The sequence below is a fragment of the Herpailurus yagouaroundi genome, unplaced genomic scaffold (assembly GCF_014898765.1).
Source record: "Herpailurus yagouaroundi ecotype Mexico unplaced genomic scaffold, PumYag 220, whole genome shotgun sequence".
Classification (NCBI taxonomy): Eukaryota; Metazoa; Chordata; class Mammalia; order Carnivora; family Felidae; genus Herpailurus; species Herpailurus yagouaroundi.
The window spans coordinates 4,498,560-4,512,539 of record NW_024412451.1 but is presented as its reverse complement, the minus strand read 5'-3'; the positions used below and the strand labels follow the sequence as shown (position 1 = coordinate 4,512,539).

General features: G+C 51.7%; 1 protein-coding gene across 5 annotated transcripts in view; it reads left to right on the top strand.

Moving 5' to 3' along the window:
* The first annotated feature begins 519 nt into the window (after positions 1-519).
* The window catches only part of ODAD1 (outer dynein arm docking complex subunit 1), a 21,807-nt gene continuing 8,346 nt past the window's right edge, over positions 520-13,980 (top strand). Inside the window, exons 1-7 of one of the 5 annotated variants that reach the window (XM_040457563.1) lie at positions 520-976; positions 1,591-1,674; positions 1,867-1,963; positions 3,139-3,238; positions 3,451-3,597; positions 10,357-10,479; positions 10,824-10,937. In XM_040457563.1, coding sequence (XP_040313497.1) covers positions 1,668-1,674; positions 1,867-1,963; positions 3,139-3,238; positions 3,451-3,597; positions 10,357-10,479; positions 10,824-10,937 — 588 coding nt within the window. In that variant the 5' untranslated portion in view covers positions 520-976; positions 1,591-1,667. Of the gene's footprint in view, positions 977-1,018; positions 1,675-1,866; positions 1,964-3,138; positions 3,239-3,407; positions 3,598-10,356; positions 10,480-10,823; positions 10,938-13,980 lie in introns of those variants that run through there. The other 4 variants (XM_040457560.1, XM_040457559.1, XM_040457558.1 and 1 more) reach the window with 4 other exon arrangements.

Sequence of the window (13,980 nt, the reverse complement as noted above, 5' to 3'; positions counted from 1 at the left end):
TTTGAGAAGGACACAGACTGGGGGCCAGGGTCACTGAGAAAAAAATGAGGCGGGAGGGTCACGTGATCTCCATGGAGCCCAGGCACAGGGAACCAGACTGGCCCCTGAAAGAGTCTGGAAGCCAGGGGCTAGGGAGATGGAAATGTGGGTGGGCAAGGTGGAAAACAGGAGGCTAGGACTCGAAATCAAGTTCCCGGAGTGCAATGAGCGCCAGACTTGGGGACCTCGGGAACGTGGAGGAGGTCCCTCGTGCTAGACCCTGTGGAAGAGGGAGAACCAGGGAGCCCCAGGGCGGTAACGGGATCTCCCCGTCCTGGGCCTCCAAGGCTTCGAGCTGAGCTGAGCGCCCGCGGGCTGCTTCCTCCCACAGGAAACCGCAGGCTTCGGGCACACCCAGCCGGCAGGGAGCGGCGCCCACTACCCGCCCGCTCCGGGGAGGCCCACGTGGGCAGCAGCCCGCAGCGCGGGCGGCCCGCCTGCCGAGCGAAGGGGGCGTGGCCAGGAGGGGCGTGGCCGGAAAAGCGGGGGCGGTCCGAAGAGCCCGAGGCCCCGCCCACTCCCGCCTCTCAGGGTGCGGACCCACAAGAAGTTTTTGGCGGCTTCGCTGGAGGCCGTTGGCCGCGCATGCGTAGTGAGTCACTGCAAGGACCTGCGTTGGTGATGAACGTTCCTCCCTCACAACTCCCGGCATCGGCACCGTCTTCCTGCTAATGACTCTTCAAACAACGTGGTCTTGACTTAAGACACGCATCTCTCGGGCCTCGTCCCGAAACACCTGGGCCTAGCTCCAAAGCCTTCCAGACCTTTCCCTCCCAGTCCTGGCTCCATAGGGTCTTTCAGCTTCTGCCTCTCCCTTCCGAAAGCACAGCCCGCCGCTCACAGTCCCTCGCTCTCGGTAGGCGCCTTCCCACCGGGTCCCTTAACGAGTACTTCTAGCCACGCCCCTCGCAAGTCCGCGAAACTACGGCCTCGGCAGGTACCGGTGCCCCTCCCATCGGCAGCCCCCCCCATAGCCCCACCCCTCGCCACTCCCCGCAGCCCCTCCCTCCACAGGTAGCCGTGCTCCTCCCACAGGTTCCAACCCTCGCTGGCCCTGCCAGCCCCACCCCTTACAGGTCTCCCTGCCTTCTCAAGCCCTGTAGCCCCGCCCCTCAAGGCACGCCCAGTTTCTCAACGGCCCTCTGCCCCGCCCCTCGCAGGGCTCACAGCTCCGCCCCTCGCAGGGCTCCCCGCCTCCCAGCCCTTCTGTTCACAGCCTGCTAGGTCTCCTGAGGTCTCCCGGCCGCCTCGGCCCCTCCTCTCCAACCTCCCCTCCCAAGACCCCTCTTCCTCCGCGCTCCCTCCTCCCCAGCTCCCTACCCAGGCCCCTCCTCCCCAGCCTCCCCTCGCGCGGCCACTCCTAGAGGCCTCCGTCCCACCCCCGCCGCGGTCCTCAGGCCTCATTGGCCCTTTATCTCCCCAGTAACCAGGCCACAACAGTGAGCTTGGAGAACCAAGGACAGGTCAGGCACTCCAGCAGGTAGGGACAGGGCTCGCTCCCCACAGCCGGCCGGGGTTTCCTTCTCCTCCGTGTCTCCTTCCCCCAAACAGCCACGCCTCAGAGATACCGAGAGCCCAGGGGACCTGCCCCCGTGCCAGAGTCAGGGTGGAAACACAAGACAGAGAATATGAGAGGTGGGAGGTCGGGAGGGATGTGGGGAGAGGCCTGAGAGGTGCTCCCTTACAACTCATTGGAGGCATTGAGACTCAAAGAGAGGCCAGAGTTGGTTCCGGGGTCACCTTCCGATTGCCTCGCGGTCCGTCCCCACCCTCCTTCCGGCGCCCTCCTGCTCTCTGTCTGAAGGGGTTCCTGTGTCGCCCCTACAGGAGCCCCCCCCCCCACCTTTGGCCAAGATGCCTTTGGGACTCTCTGCAGGGAGTACCCGCTCCGAGGATGGAACCGAGGCCTTCCTGGAAGGAATGGGTAATTCAGACGCTCTTGGCTTTTTTTCCCACTCATTCCTCATTGTCCCAAGTTCTAGGTACTGTGCTCTGGGACACGGGGTGGGGGGGTGGGGAGAAGCGGGGAGGCCTTCCAGGAGAGTCCTCTAGCGGGAAACACACATGCGTGGGAATGGAGGTGGAGCAGGGCAGATGGATAGGCCAAGCCTGGAGGGCTTCCTGCAGGAGGAGAAGTTTGTGTGGGGCTTGGAACTCCTCCCAGGAGTTACCGATGGGAGAAGGAAGGGATGAGCGTTTCAGTAGAGGGAACATGTGCCTAGAACAGGGTTTCTAAGCCTCCACACAGTTGACGCTTGGAGTCAGATCATTCTTTAGTCATGGCGGCTGTCCTGGGCATTGTAGGACATCCCTGACCTCTATCCGTTATATGCCAGGAGCAGCCTGTCCCACCCCGTCCCCACATCCTGACAATCAAAAGTGTCTCCAGACATTGCCAACTGTCCTTGCGCGCAGAATCACTGGTTGAGAACCACTGGGCCTTGGGAGGTGGGGAGCTAGCTGGTGGCCCAGACTGGAGAGGTGGTTAGGTTCAGGTCATATGGGGCCTTGAACCCCGGGCCCAGGACCTGCGGCTTTGTTCTCAGGCCCTGGAACTCCGTTCTGGGTGTAGAAAGACCTTCCGGGATTGTGAAGGGAGGCCCGGAGGCTGGGGAGGAGGCTGGGGTGATGGCCCCGGCAGGACAAGATGAGACCCGAGCTTGGAGGATGGGCTGCGAGTGAGGAGGCCAGAGGACAGGACTGAGGACTGCTGGGCTACGGGGGCTGAAGGGGCGAGGGGGAACAAGACTGCGGTCCCCAGATCTTGGCCGCAAGTTCCAGATCCTCTGTGGCCGGCGCCTGAGGACCGGGAGGCCTTCCGGGAGCGCCCTCTAGTGGGGAGGCGGAAGTGTGCCCAAACCGGGAGTAGACGTGGGTTTGGGGGAAAAATCCCCCGGAGGTCAGCTTGGGGTCCGGGAGTACCAAGGGGGTGAGGTAGGCGTGAGGGATACGGGAACTGAGGTGCAGGGCTAGAGGGGTGTTGGGGACCGGGTGGGCCTTTCGGCTGCAGTTTGTGGGAGCCGGAGTTCCCAGGCCCTGGAGAGGAAGGGGCTGGGGCCGGGATCTCTACTGAGCCCAGTTGGCTGGTCCTGCCCTCAGCGGATTGGGAGCTGAGCCGACTGCGACGGCAGTGCAAAGTGATGGAGGGAGAGAGGCGGGCTTACAGCAAGGAAGTCCACCAGCGCATCAACAAGCAACTGTGAGCCCCGTGCCTGGACCCGGAGCTTGGGGAGCGAGGGGGCTCTTAAAGGGGTTGGGGGCCCGCCTCCTGGGTCCCAGAGGGGAAGGGGCAGGCCGGGTGTCTGGCCCTTAGTGATTCTGAGACTCTGCCCCTCGCTGGCTTGCTCTCCACCTCCCCGCCTGGGCAGTGAGGAGATCCAGCGCCTGGAGGGGGTGCGGGATAAACTTCAGGTGCAGATCCGCGTGGCCCAGAGCCAGGTCAAGCGGCTGCGGGACAGCGAGAGGCTGGAGAACACGGGTCATCTGCTGAAGTGTCGGGTCCGGGTGCAGGCCGAGGTCAAGGAGCTACAGGAGCAGACCAGAGCCCTGGACAAGCAGGTGGGTTCGGACACCAGCCTCTGTGGATCGGAACTGCTCTGAGCCTTGGCTTCCTGGTCTGAAAATGGGCCCATTTGAAATCATGCACGTGGGAGAGTTATAGTCAGACTCCAATAGGAATGCAGGTGTTTTGTGCTTAGCACAGCCCCACACACCCCAAAACGGAGCTGGTGAGGTTAAAGGGGAAAGAAAGTCTCACCTCCTGACGTCAGCAAAACCTGCAGTAGAGTCCTGGCCCTGCCGCGTCGGAGCTGTGTGACCACGGGCAGCTCTTCGACCTCTCTGGGCCCTAGTTTTTGCGCGTGCAAAAAGGGGACGTTGGTAACCCAGCCGTGTCGACCTGGGTCTCTAATCCCACCTGCTCCAAGACCTTGACCTGGGACACAGCGTGACTTTCCTAGGGCAGGGTTCCTCCAGGCTTCTATGACCGTCACTCCTGAGGCAGTTCACACGCCTGTGGATGTAAACACACAAGTATTTGGGAAACACAAGTTTTCACCAGGGAATAGTTTTTTTTTTTTCCCCAGGTGGGATTCATTCTGCTATTTTCTGTTCTATTCTTCATTAAAAAGAAAAAGTGGCTTCCCTAGACCAAATGATTTCTTGCACACGATTGGATCACAAACAGGAGTTTGAAGGTTGCTGATCTCGGTGGTCTGTATTACTTTCCTATTTGTGCTGTAACGGATTACTACAGACTTGGTGGGTTAAAATAATACAAATTAGTTACCTTACAGTGCTGGAGGACAGAAGGCCAAAATGGGTCTCCCTGGGCTAAATTCAGGGTATCAGCGGGCAGCCTTTCTTCTGAAGAGACAGAGTGTGAGTAGGGGAGGGGCAGCGAGAGAGGGAGACACAGAATCCGAAGCGGGCTCCAGGCTCTGAGCTGTCCGCACAGAGCCTGACGCTGGGCTTGAACTCATGAACTGTGAGATCGTGATCTGAAGTCAGACACTCAACCTACTGAGCCACCCAGGTGCCCCTGGACTTTAAAAAAAAAAATTAAGAATTTTTATTTCTTTTTAATTTTTTTTTCAACGTTTTTTATTTATTTTTGGGACAGAGAGAGACAGAGCATGAACGGGGGAGGGGCAGAAAGAGAGGGAGACACAGAATCGGAAACAGGCTCCAGGCTCCGAGCCATCAGCCCAGAGCCTGACGCGGGGCTCGAACTCACGGACCGTGAGATTGTGACCTGGCTGAAGTCGGACGCTTAACCGACTGTGCCACCCAGGCGCCCCAATGTACTGACTTTTAAAACTTCCAATCTACTACCGACGGCTACTTGTATAAGGCTTTTGCCTTGACACTTGCACTCAGAATAGCCTCAAAACACAGTTTCTGATGCTTGCTTAAATTCTCTCATTTTCTGAGCCTGTCACGTCAGAGACTGATGACAGACAGCCCTTGGACTTGCACTAGTTTATAGCGCTCACCGGTCTGTGTAGAAATAAAAAAAAGTGGGGACACCTGGATGGCTCAGTTTGTGAAGCTTCTGACTTCAGCTCAGGTCATGATCTTGCAATTCGTGAGTTCGAGCCCCACGTCGGGCTCTGTGCTGACGGCTCAGCCTGCTTCAGGTTCCGCGTCTCTCTCTTTCTGTGCCCCCCCCCCCCCCCAAAGGTAAATAAACATTAAAAAAAAAAAAGCTGATAAAATTCAGCATCCATCCATGCTAGAAACTCTTAGAAGGTGACAAGGAATAAAAGGAAATTTCCTGAGTTGGCAAAGGACAACTATAAAACATCTATAGAAAATATCATATTTGATAGCAAAACATGAAAAAAAATTATCTTTGAGATCAGTAACAATATAAGGATGTCACCTAGCACCACTTCCATTTAATATTGTACTGGAGGTTCTATCTGGTGCAGTGGGGCCAAGAAAAAAAAAACATTGGAGAGGAAAAAATGAAATTGTCATTGTTTGTAGATGATGTATTTGTGTACAGAGAAGATCCAGAAGACTCTAACACTAACTGTTTTTGTAATTAACAAGGTATGTTAACAATATGGCTGGATACAGAATTAATGTTCCAAGTTAATGACACTTCCCTGTATTAGCAGCAACTATGATAAAATAAGAGAAGAAAACACGCACTTATAATAAGCCACAGAAGTACCTGAGAAGAAATCTAACAAAAGTGTGCCAGACCTCTATGGAGTAAATTGTAAAATTTTATTGAGGGGTATTAAAGAACAGCTTAATAAATATATAGATCTATCCATGGATTGGAAGAGTTAGTGCCCTAAAATGCCAGGTCTCCAAAATAATTTATAGTTTCAGTGTAATCCCAACCAAAGCACGGAAAGTCTTTCTTCAGTGGACGAAATTGACAAGCAGATTCGAAGGTTTCTATGGTAGTCAATGGACGAGATGACATAGACTGACTTAAAAGAAGAAGAACAATGCGAAAGGATGTGCTTTCTCACTTCTCAAGATCTAGTATAAAATTCTTGTAATTGATGGAGGGCTAATCAAATGGATCAATGGGACAGAGGAGAGAGCCCTGTAAGAGACCAATGCACATGTGGACATCTGATGCACAACTTCGGGACACGGGAAAAGAGGGCTTTGATAATGGTGCTGTGAAAACTGGATGTTCATACTGTAAGATGAAAGAGAGACCCTTATCTCTCCTCCAACCCCCATAACTAATTCCAGACGGATCAGATCTAACCGTGTGAAGGTAGGGAAGGATTTCTTAAATTAGTTATAGAAATCTCTACTTCTAAAGAAAAAGACTGTTACTTCTGGTGACTTTAAAGCTAATAACTTTTGTTGAAAGAAACATAGAGTGTGCAAAGAAGGTCGTGGAATGGAAAGTTATTTGCAACGCATATAGCTGACAAAGGACTATTATCAAGAACATATAAAGAACAACTACAAATCATTGAAGAGTCAGCCCAATTAAAAAAAAAATAGCCAAAGGATTTGGGCTGACATATCACAAAACGAGAGATTCAGATGTCCTAATAAATGTAGGAATGACTCCCCACTCATTAGTAATCAGAGAAAGGCAAATGGATATCGCAATGAGGTTCCATTAATCACTCACCAAATTTTCCAAACTCAGTGTCCGAAAATACCAAGTGTTGGGTGTAAAGGGGCAAGTGGGAGCCCCTAATGAACCGTGGGTGGGGACATAAATTGTCACACGTATTCTGAAAAGTCTTTCCCCCCATTATCTATTACCTTTAAAGATAGACCTACCCTGGGTTTCAGGGTCACACCCACTTGGCATGATCACCGGAAACAGTCTCCCAGGAGGATAGGGAACAGGAAACACCTGCATCTTCTCACGACGGCATCAAACACATCTTCCTTGAGCATCCAGGGGCTGCTTCTCAGCACCTCCAGCTGGGTGATCCCACGCAAGCGGGTGGGTGATGCCCACCTTGGCAGAGGGAGGCATCACACCCAAGAGGAGTCATCTCTGTAACAGCTCATGAAGACAAAGCCTAAGTCTAACCGGCCCCCCCCCCCCCACTCAGTGATAAGAAAAACTCCACAGAGAAGCCAGATGTCTGCTCAGTCCTGGTCATGTAGGCTCTTGGGATCTATGAGCCCACTCGAAGTCCTTTTAGTCCAATGTAGTTCACCAATCAGGTCGTTTTTATAATAAACACCATTGCCTGGGAACAGAGCTGGCATTCCATAGTTACCTTAACCCGGTATGTTTCCATGAAAACAGTGTCAGAAGAAGGTAAGCCAAACTCACCTTCTAAGGGAAAACAGGTTTAGACCTATTGTTAACTCTTCTTCCCACCCAGCAAGTGCACTTCTGAGCATGTGCCCTGGAACCAGGATTCATGTAAAGAGATATTGAAAGAAGAATGATCACATATTGGCCAGCTCCAAACTGGAAATAACCCAAAGGTCCATCAGTATGTGAGTGAATAAATAAATTGTGGAATAGTCACATAATGAAATAGTATACAGCAACGAAAAATGAGTGAATCACAATTACAGCCACAAGGGTGAGTCTAACACACATTTGCAGGAAGCAAGACAAAAAACATACAGAGAGTGGGGCGCCTGGGTGGTTCCATTGGCTAAGCGACTGACTCTTGGTTTCAGCTCAGGTCATGATCTCCCGGTTCATGGGATTGAGCCCCGCACTGTCAGTTCAGAGCCTGCTTGGGATTCTCTCTCTCCCTCACTCACTTCCCCTCCCCCACTCGCACTCTCTCTTTCAAAATAAATACACTTAAAACAGAGGAAAAAAAAAACCCCACACAGGTAGCACGATTTCATTCACATAAAATTCAAAATCAGGCCAAATGCAACTTTTGTTTTAGGGGTACGTACATGGGTGATAAAACCATAAAGTAAAAACATGAATTTCACTTAAGGAAGTATGGTAAACAGAAGAGTGATCCCTGTAAGATGTCCACCTCCTAATCCTGGGAACCTGTGAGTATCTTACTTTATTTACATGTCAGAAGAGACTGCGGATGTGATTGAGGATTTTGAGTTGGGGAGATTACCCTAGATTAAACCGGAATTCTCCCCCGGAGCTTCCAGAAGGAATTCAGCCTGGCTGACACCTTGATTTTCTGAAACCAGTGAAATTGCTTTCGGATTTCTGACCTTCAGAACTGTAAGAAAAAAGGTCGTGGTGTTTTAAGCCAGTCCGTGTGTGGTACTTTGTTCCAGCAGTAATAGGAACTGACAGAGGGAGGGCAGTGGCACGTATGGAGAGGAAGGGAGGAGTGATGAGGGGGGGAGGATCTGCATTGCTGTCGGCATTCTGGTTCTCGACCTGGCAGGTGGTTCAAGGATGTTCAGTTAAAAATATGTATAATGAGTTGTACGCACATCATCTATGCCCTTTTCTGTGCACAGTGACTTTTTAAATTTTTTTTTTCAACGTTTATTTATTTTTGGGACAGAGAGAGACAGAGCATGAACGGGGGAGGGGCAGAGAGAGAGGGAGACACAGAATCGGAAACAGGCTCCAGGCTCTGAGCCATCAGCCCAGAGCCCGACGCGGGGCTCGAACCCACGGACCGCGAGATCGTGACCTGGCTGAAGGAAACAGGCTCCAGGCTCCGAGCCATCAGCCCAGAGCCCGACGCGGGGCTCGAACTCACGGACCGCGAGATCGTGACCTGGCTGAAGTCGGACGCTCAACCGACTGCGCCACCCAGGCGCCCCAATGTACTGACTTTAAAAAAAAAAAAAGTTTATTTATTTTTGAGACAGAGACAGAGACAGAGAGAGGCAGAGAGAGAGAGGGAGGGAGAGAGAGAATCCCAAGCAGGCTCCACACTGTCCGCTCAGAGCCCGATGTAGGGCTTGAATTCATGAACCGTGAAATCATGACCTGAGCCAAAACCAAGAGTCGGATGCTTAACCAACTGACCCACCCAAACAGCCCCATCGTGACATTTTTTAAAGAAAACAAACAAAAAAAGATGTTAGCCATTGTAGACCTAAATGTAAAATCTAAAATTATAGAACTTTTAGGGGCCCCTGGGTGGCTTAGTCAGTTAAGCATCCAACTTCAGCTCAGGTCATGATCTCATGGTTCGTGGGTTCGATCCCCGCATCAGGCTCTGTGCTGACAGCTCAGAGCCTGGAGCCTGCTTCAGAGTCTGTGTCTCCCTCTCTCTCTGTCCCTTCCCTGCTTGCACTCTGTCTCTTAAAAATGAATAAAAACGTAAAAAAAAATTTTTTTTTAACTAAAAAAACCCCTGAAAATATCCCCATGGTTGCTTGCCCCTTTGAACTTGTTGCAGTGCTCGGGGGTGCCTGGGTGCATGACTTGGTTTTCTAGGGGACGCGATAACAAAGAACCACAAACTTTGGGTGGTTTAAATGACAGGAATTTATTGTCCCATGTTTTGTAGGTTGGGGGCCCAAGATGGAAGTGTTGGAGGGTGGTGTTTTCCCTCTGTGCACCTTCTAGGTCCAAATTTCCCCTTTGCATAACGACACCAGTCATACTGGATCGGGGCCCGCCCTCATGACCTCATGTTGACTTGATTATCTCTGTAAAGAGCCTGTCTCCAAATCAGGTCACGTCCTGAGGTCCCGGGGATTAGCACTTAAACATAGGAATTTGGGGGGGGGGCGGGACCCAATCTAACCCGAATTAGGAAACGCAGCCTTAAAGCAATTCCATTTATTCGTTTGATCTGCACGTTTTAGTGAGAACCTACTGTGTTAGGCACACGCCCAAAAAGACAGCATTCTGCCCTCATGGAGCTTCCCATTTTATTGGGGAGACGGCATGCCCCGAATGAGTAAAGATGAATCAGGAAATGAGGACAGGTTGGCAAAGGTTTCACACATAGCTACACCCAGGGGACTCTCACGGCATCAGGGCTCATTCTCATCATTCTCTCAGTCTCTTGTCTCCACTTTGTCTACTGGCCTCATCCTCCCAGGACCCTCCGTGTGCTGGGGACTTGGACCGCGGAAGTCCTAGAGCCCCATCCATCTACCGCACGCATGTGCCCCCAAAATACCAGGAAGGGATTCAGGCTGGTTCAGCTTGGCTCACGTGCCCATCCCTAGGACGGTCACATGGACTGTAGGAACCTGGGTCATGTGGCTGGTAGGGCGGCTCGTTGTGTTTGGAAGCTAGAACCACACGGAAAGTGGGGCCCGCCAGCAGAAGAAGGATAGAACAGGTGGCTGGGGCCACCAGGTTGGCAGATGGGAGCCACACTCGGCCGCTCACCTCTCTTGGTGCCTCGGTCACTCCCACATTCAGCCATCGAACAGTTACTACCACCCCCTCTCCTCCAGATCCAGGAGTGGGAGACCCGGATCTTTAACCACAGTAAGGATATCAAGGCCCCGGGACTCGTCCTGGATCAGAAGGTCAAGATCCGGCGAAGGATCAAGATCCTAGAAGACCAGTTGGACAGGGTGAGGGCCAGCCTCTTGGCTCTCTCCAGACCTGAGCTCTGGGGGTTGGGAGGGGAAACTGAGCATGGGGTCAAGTTCCAGAAATGGTGGACCAGATGCCTGGAGGGGGACAGGCCTGAAATGCTCGGCTCCCTGAGAAGGATCAGGGGGCATCCTGAGGGACGGAGTGTCCCCAAGGAAAGGAGACTGATGCCTGAGTCCTTAGGGGAGCTGGGCAATGCTCTCAGGGTCCCCAAATAGGGAATGGGCCCCCGCACGTGACAAGCGCCCAACCTTGGCCGAGTGTGGAAGAGGGAGGCAGGGGGGGGGGGGCCACAGACTTTTTTTGGGCCCCCCCCCCCCAGGTCACCTGTCGCTTTGACATCCAGCTGGTGCGGAATGCGGCCCTGCGGGAAGAGTTGGATCTCCTGCGCATTGAGAGGAACCGCTATCTGAACATGGACCATAAGCTGCAGAAGGTCAGTGGCCTCGAAGGGCCAAGGAGCCCTTGGCCCAGCTGGGGTAGGGAGAGGATTCGACTCCAGCACTCCGGCCTCAAGTACGGAATCCACTGGAGACATAGGTTGACATCAGTCCAGAGGGAATGGGGACCTCGAAACTGTTCCAGGACGCCTCTCACAAAGAAAGCAGCCTCGTTTCGAATTGCAGAAGCCAGGGATGTCATTTTGAATATTCTCAGCCGGGGCAGTCAATGAGCGAGCAAGACCATTTCCGTTCTATGGGTATTTCTGTAATCTTCGATGGCCCTCGAGGGACCTTCTCTTTCTCCTCCACCTTCCCTTCCCTGAAAAAATAGTGCAAAGAACTCTAGCCTTCCCCAAGATTGATAATTTGCCATATTCACACACACACATGTTCTAATTATTATTATTTTTTTTACTGAAAATAATCCGTTATCATAATTGCTGGACCTGGGAGAGCGCAGGGCAGACATTATGCCCCTAAGAACTTCCATGTGAATTTCCCGAGAATGAGACCATTTTCTTACCAAAACACAGGGCGGTTTTCCAAGTCAGGGACTTCAAAGTTATTACAATCCTAAACAGTCCCTATTGAAAGTTCTCTGATGGTCCCAGTGATGCTCTTTGTAGCCGATTTGATTTTCCGGCTCCAGGCTCCAAGCCAGGGCCCCACGTCGCATTTGGTTGTCCTGGCTCTGTTCATCTGGAACCATCCCCGGGCCCTTCTTTGTCTTCATGACTTTGACATTTTGGAGCCAAGTCTCCTCCGTGTGGGTTTGTCCGATCTTTCTTCACGATGAGATGCACCTTGCGCATTTTTGGCGGAACACCAGAGAAGCGATGCTGTGTCCTTGGTACGCACTGGGTAGGAGGCACGTCGGTCCCTTAACTAGTGATGTCGCCGTTGATCCCTTGGTTAACCAGATTCCTCCCACGGACGTCTCCCTTTGTGATGAGTAAGTAGAGATTTTTGGAGACTTAGTCAATATCTTGGTCCCCGACACATTTTTCACTCGGTTGTTTGGGCATCCATGAATGATTCTTGCCGGCATGATTATTACTGTCACAACGGCTGCCGAATGGTGACCCCTTTCTCGACCTCCGTCATCTCTCCTGCATTTATTAGTTAGCATTTTACTCAAGGAAGGGCCTCGCATTCTCCGCTGTATATTTTGTGTGTTATCAGGAAGCTTTCGAGTATTCTTACATCATCGTTCATTAGGATGTTCAAATTGTCCCGGGTTGGGCTAGTGGGAGACCTTAAGCTGGCCTCTGTGTCCTTTTGATGGGCCCCATTGTTTTTGTTTTTGTTGTTTGTTTAAAAAAATTTTTTTTCAACGTTTATTTATTTTTGGGACAGAGAGAGACAGAGCATGAACGGGGGAGGGGCAGAGAGAGAGGGAGACACAGAATCGGAAACAGGCTCCAGGCTCCGAGCCGTCAGCCCAGAGCCCGACGCGGGGCTCGAACTCACGCGAGATCACGCGAGATCTCGCGAGATCGTGACCCGGCTGAAGTCGGACGCTCAACCGACTGCGCCACCCAGGCGCCCCTCTTTTTGTTGTTTGTTTTAACGTTTCCTTCTGGCACAGGAAGATAGTCCAGGTAATTTGCACTCGTTCTGCCCCCACCCCGGAGTCAGCCGCGACGCTACTCCCGGGAGTCCTGGTTCCTTCTGGAAAGGAGAAGGTGTTGAGAAATGATGAGACAGCCACTGCCACAGGGGCCTCAGGGACCCCGGGGCAATATTGCTTTGAGGCCCTTTTTCTGGAGAGAACTAGGGAACACACACATATGCTTTGTTGTTGTTTTTTTAATTAAAACATTTTGTTTCTAAGAGAGAGAGGGAGAGAGCGCCCTGAAGAGGGGGAGGGGCAGAGACAGGGGGACGGAGGACCCAAAGCAGGCTCTGCAAGGAAAGCACAGAGCCCAGCGCGGGGCTTGAACTCACAAACCGTGAGATCATGACCTGAGCTGAAGGCAGACACTTAACCGACTGAGCCACCCAGGTGCCCCTTTTAAATTTTTAGAAAATGTGTATTTATTTATTAAAAAAAATTTTTTTTAATGTTTATTTTTGCGAGAGAGGGAGCACAGAGCCCGACGTGGGGCTCAAACCCATGAACTGTGAGATCATGACCTGAGCCCAAGTCGGATGTTTAACTGACTGAGCCACCCAGGCGCCCCGATGTTTATTTTTGAGAGAGAGAGAGAGAGAGAGTACAAGCGGGGGAGGGGCAGAGAGAGGAGACAACAGAATCTGAAGCAGGCTCCAGGCTCTGAGCTGTCAGCACAGAGCCTGACTCGTTCGTTTTGCCCTCTGAGGGTCCAGGGATCTGTCTCTCTCTCCAGAATTATCGTATTCAGAAGGCCCTTGAATTAATTCCTGGTTTTGGTGGGGGTTCTGTGTACTTATGTTCTTTGTTTAAAGTGCTGGGTTCGGGACGCCTGGGGGCTCAACAGACTGAGCATCTGACTCTTGATTTCGGCTCAGGTCTTGATGTCCCGGTTTGTGGGACTGAACCCCACATCGGGCTCTGTGCTGAGGCTGCTTAAGATGCTGTCTCTCTGTGCTCCTTCCACGTTCGGGCTCCAAGCTGTCGGCACGGAGCCCGACGCGGGTCTGGAACCCACGAACCGTGAGCTCATGATCTGAGCCCAAGTCCGACGCTTAACAGACTCGGCCCCCCAGGCGCGCCCCCAAAACCTGTTTAAAGTACAGGTCGGTTCATTTGCTTCTGTTTTGTATTCTGTTTTACTTCTCCCCCTTCCTCCCGTCACTGTTGATTTGATATTCTTGATGAACATAGAAACCATTAACAGAGGTTCCCAAACCAAAAGTCTTCCAAAAGGTACCCCAGAGAAACATCATTTCTAATTGCATTCAAGTAATACGCATTATATCCGTGGGTAAATATATATATTATATATAAATATATAATTAATATATAATGTATATTAATATATTATTATATATTATATATAATATTATATATAATATTATATTATAATATATTATATAACATAATATTATATATAA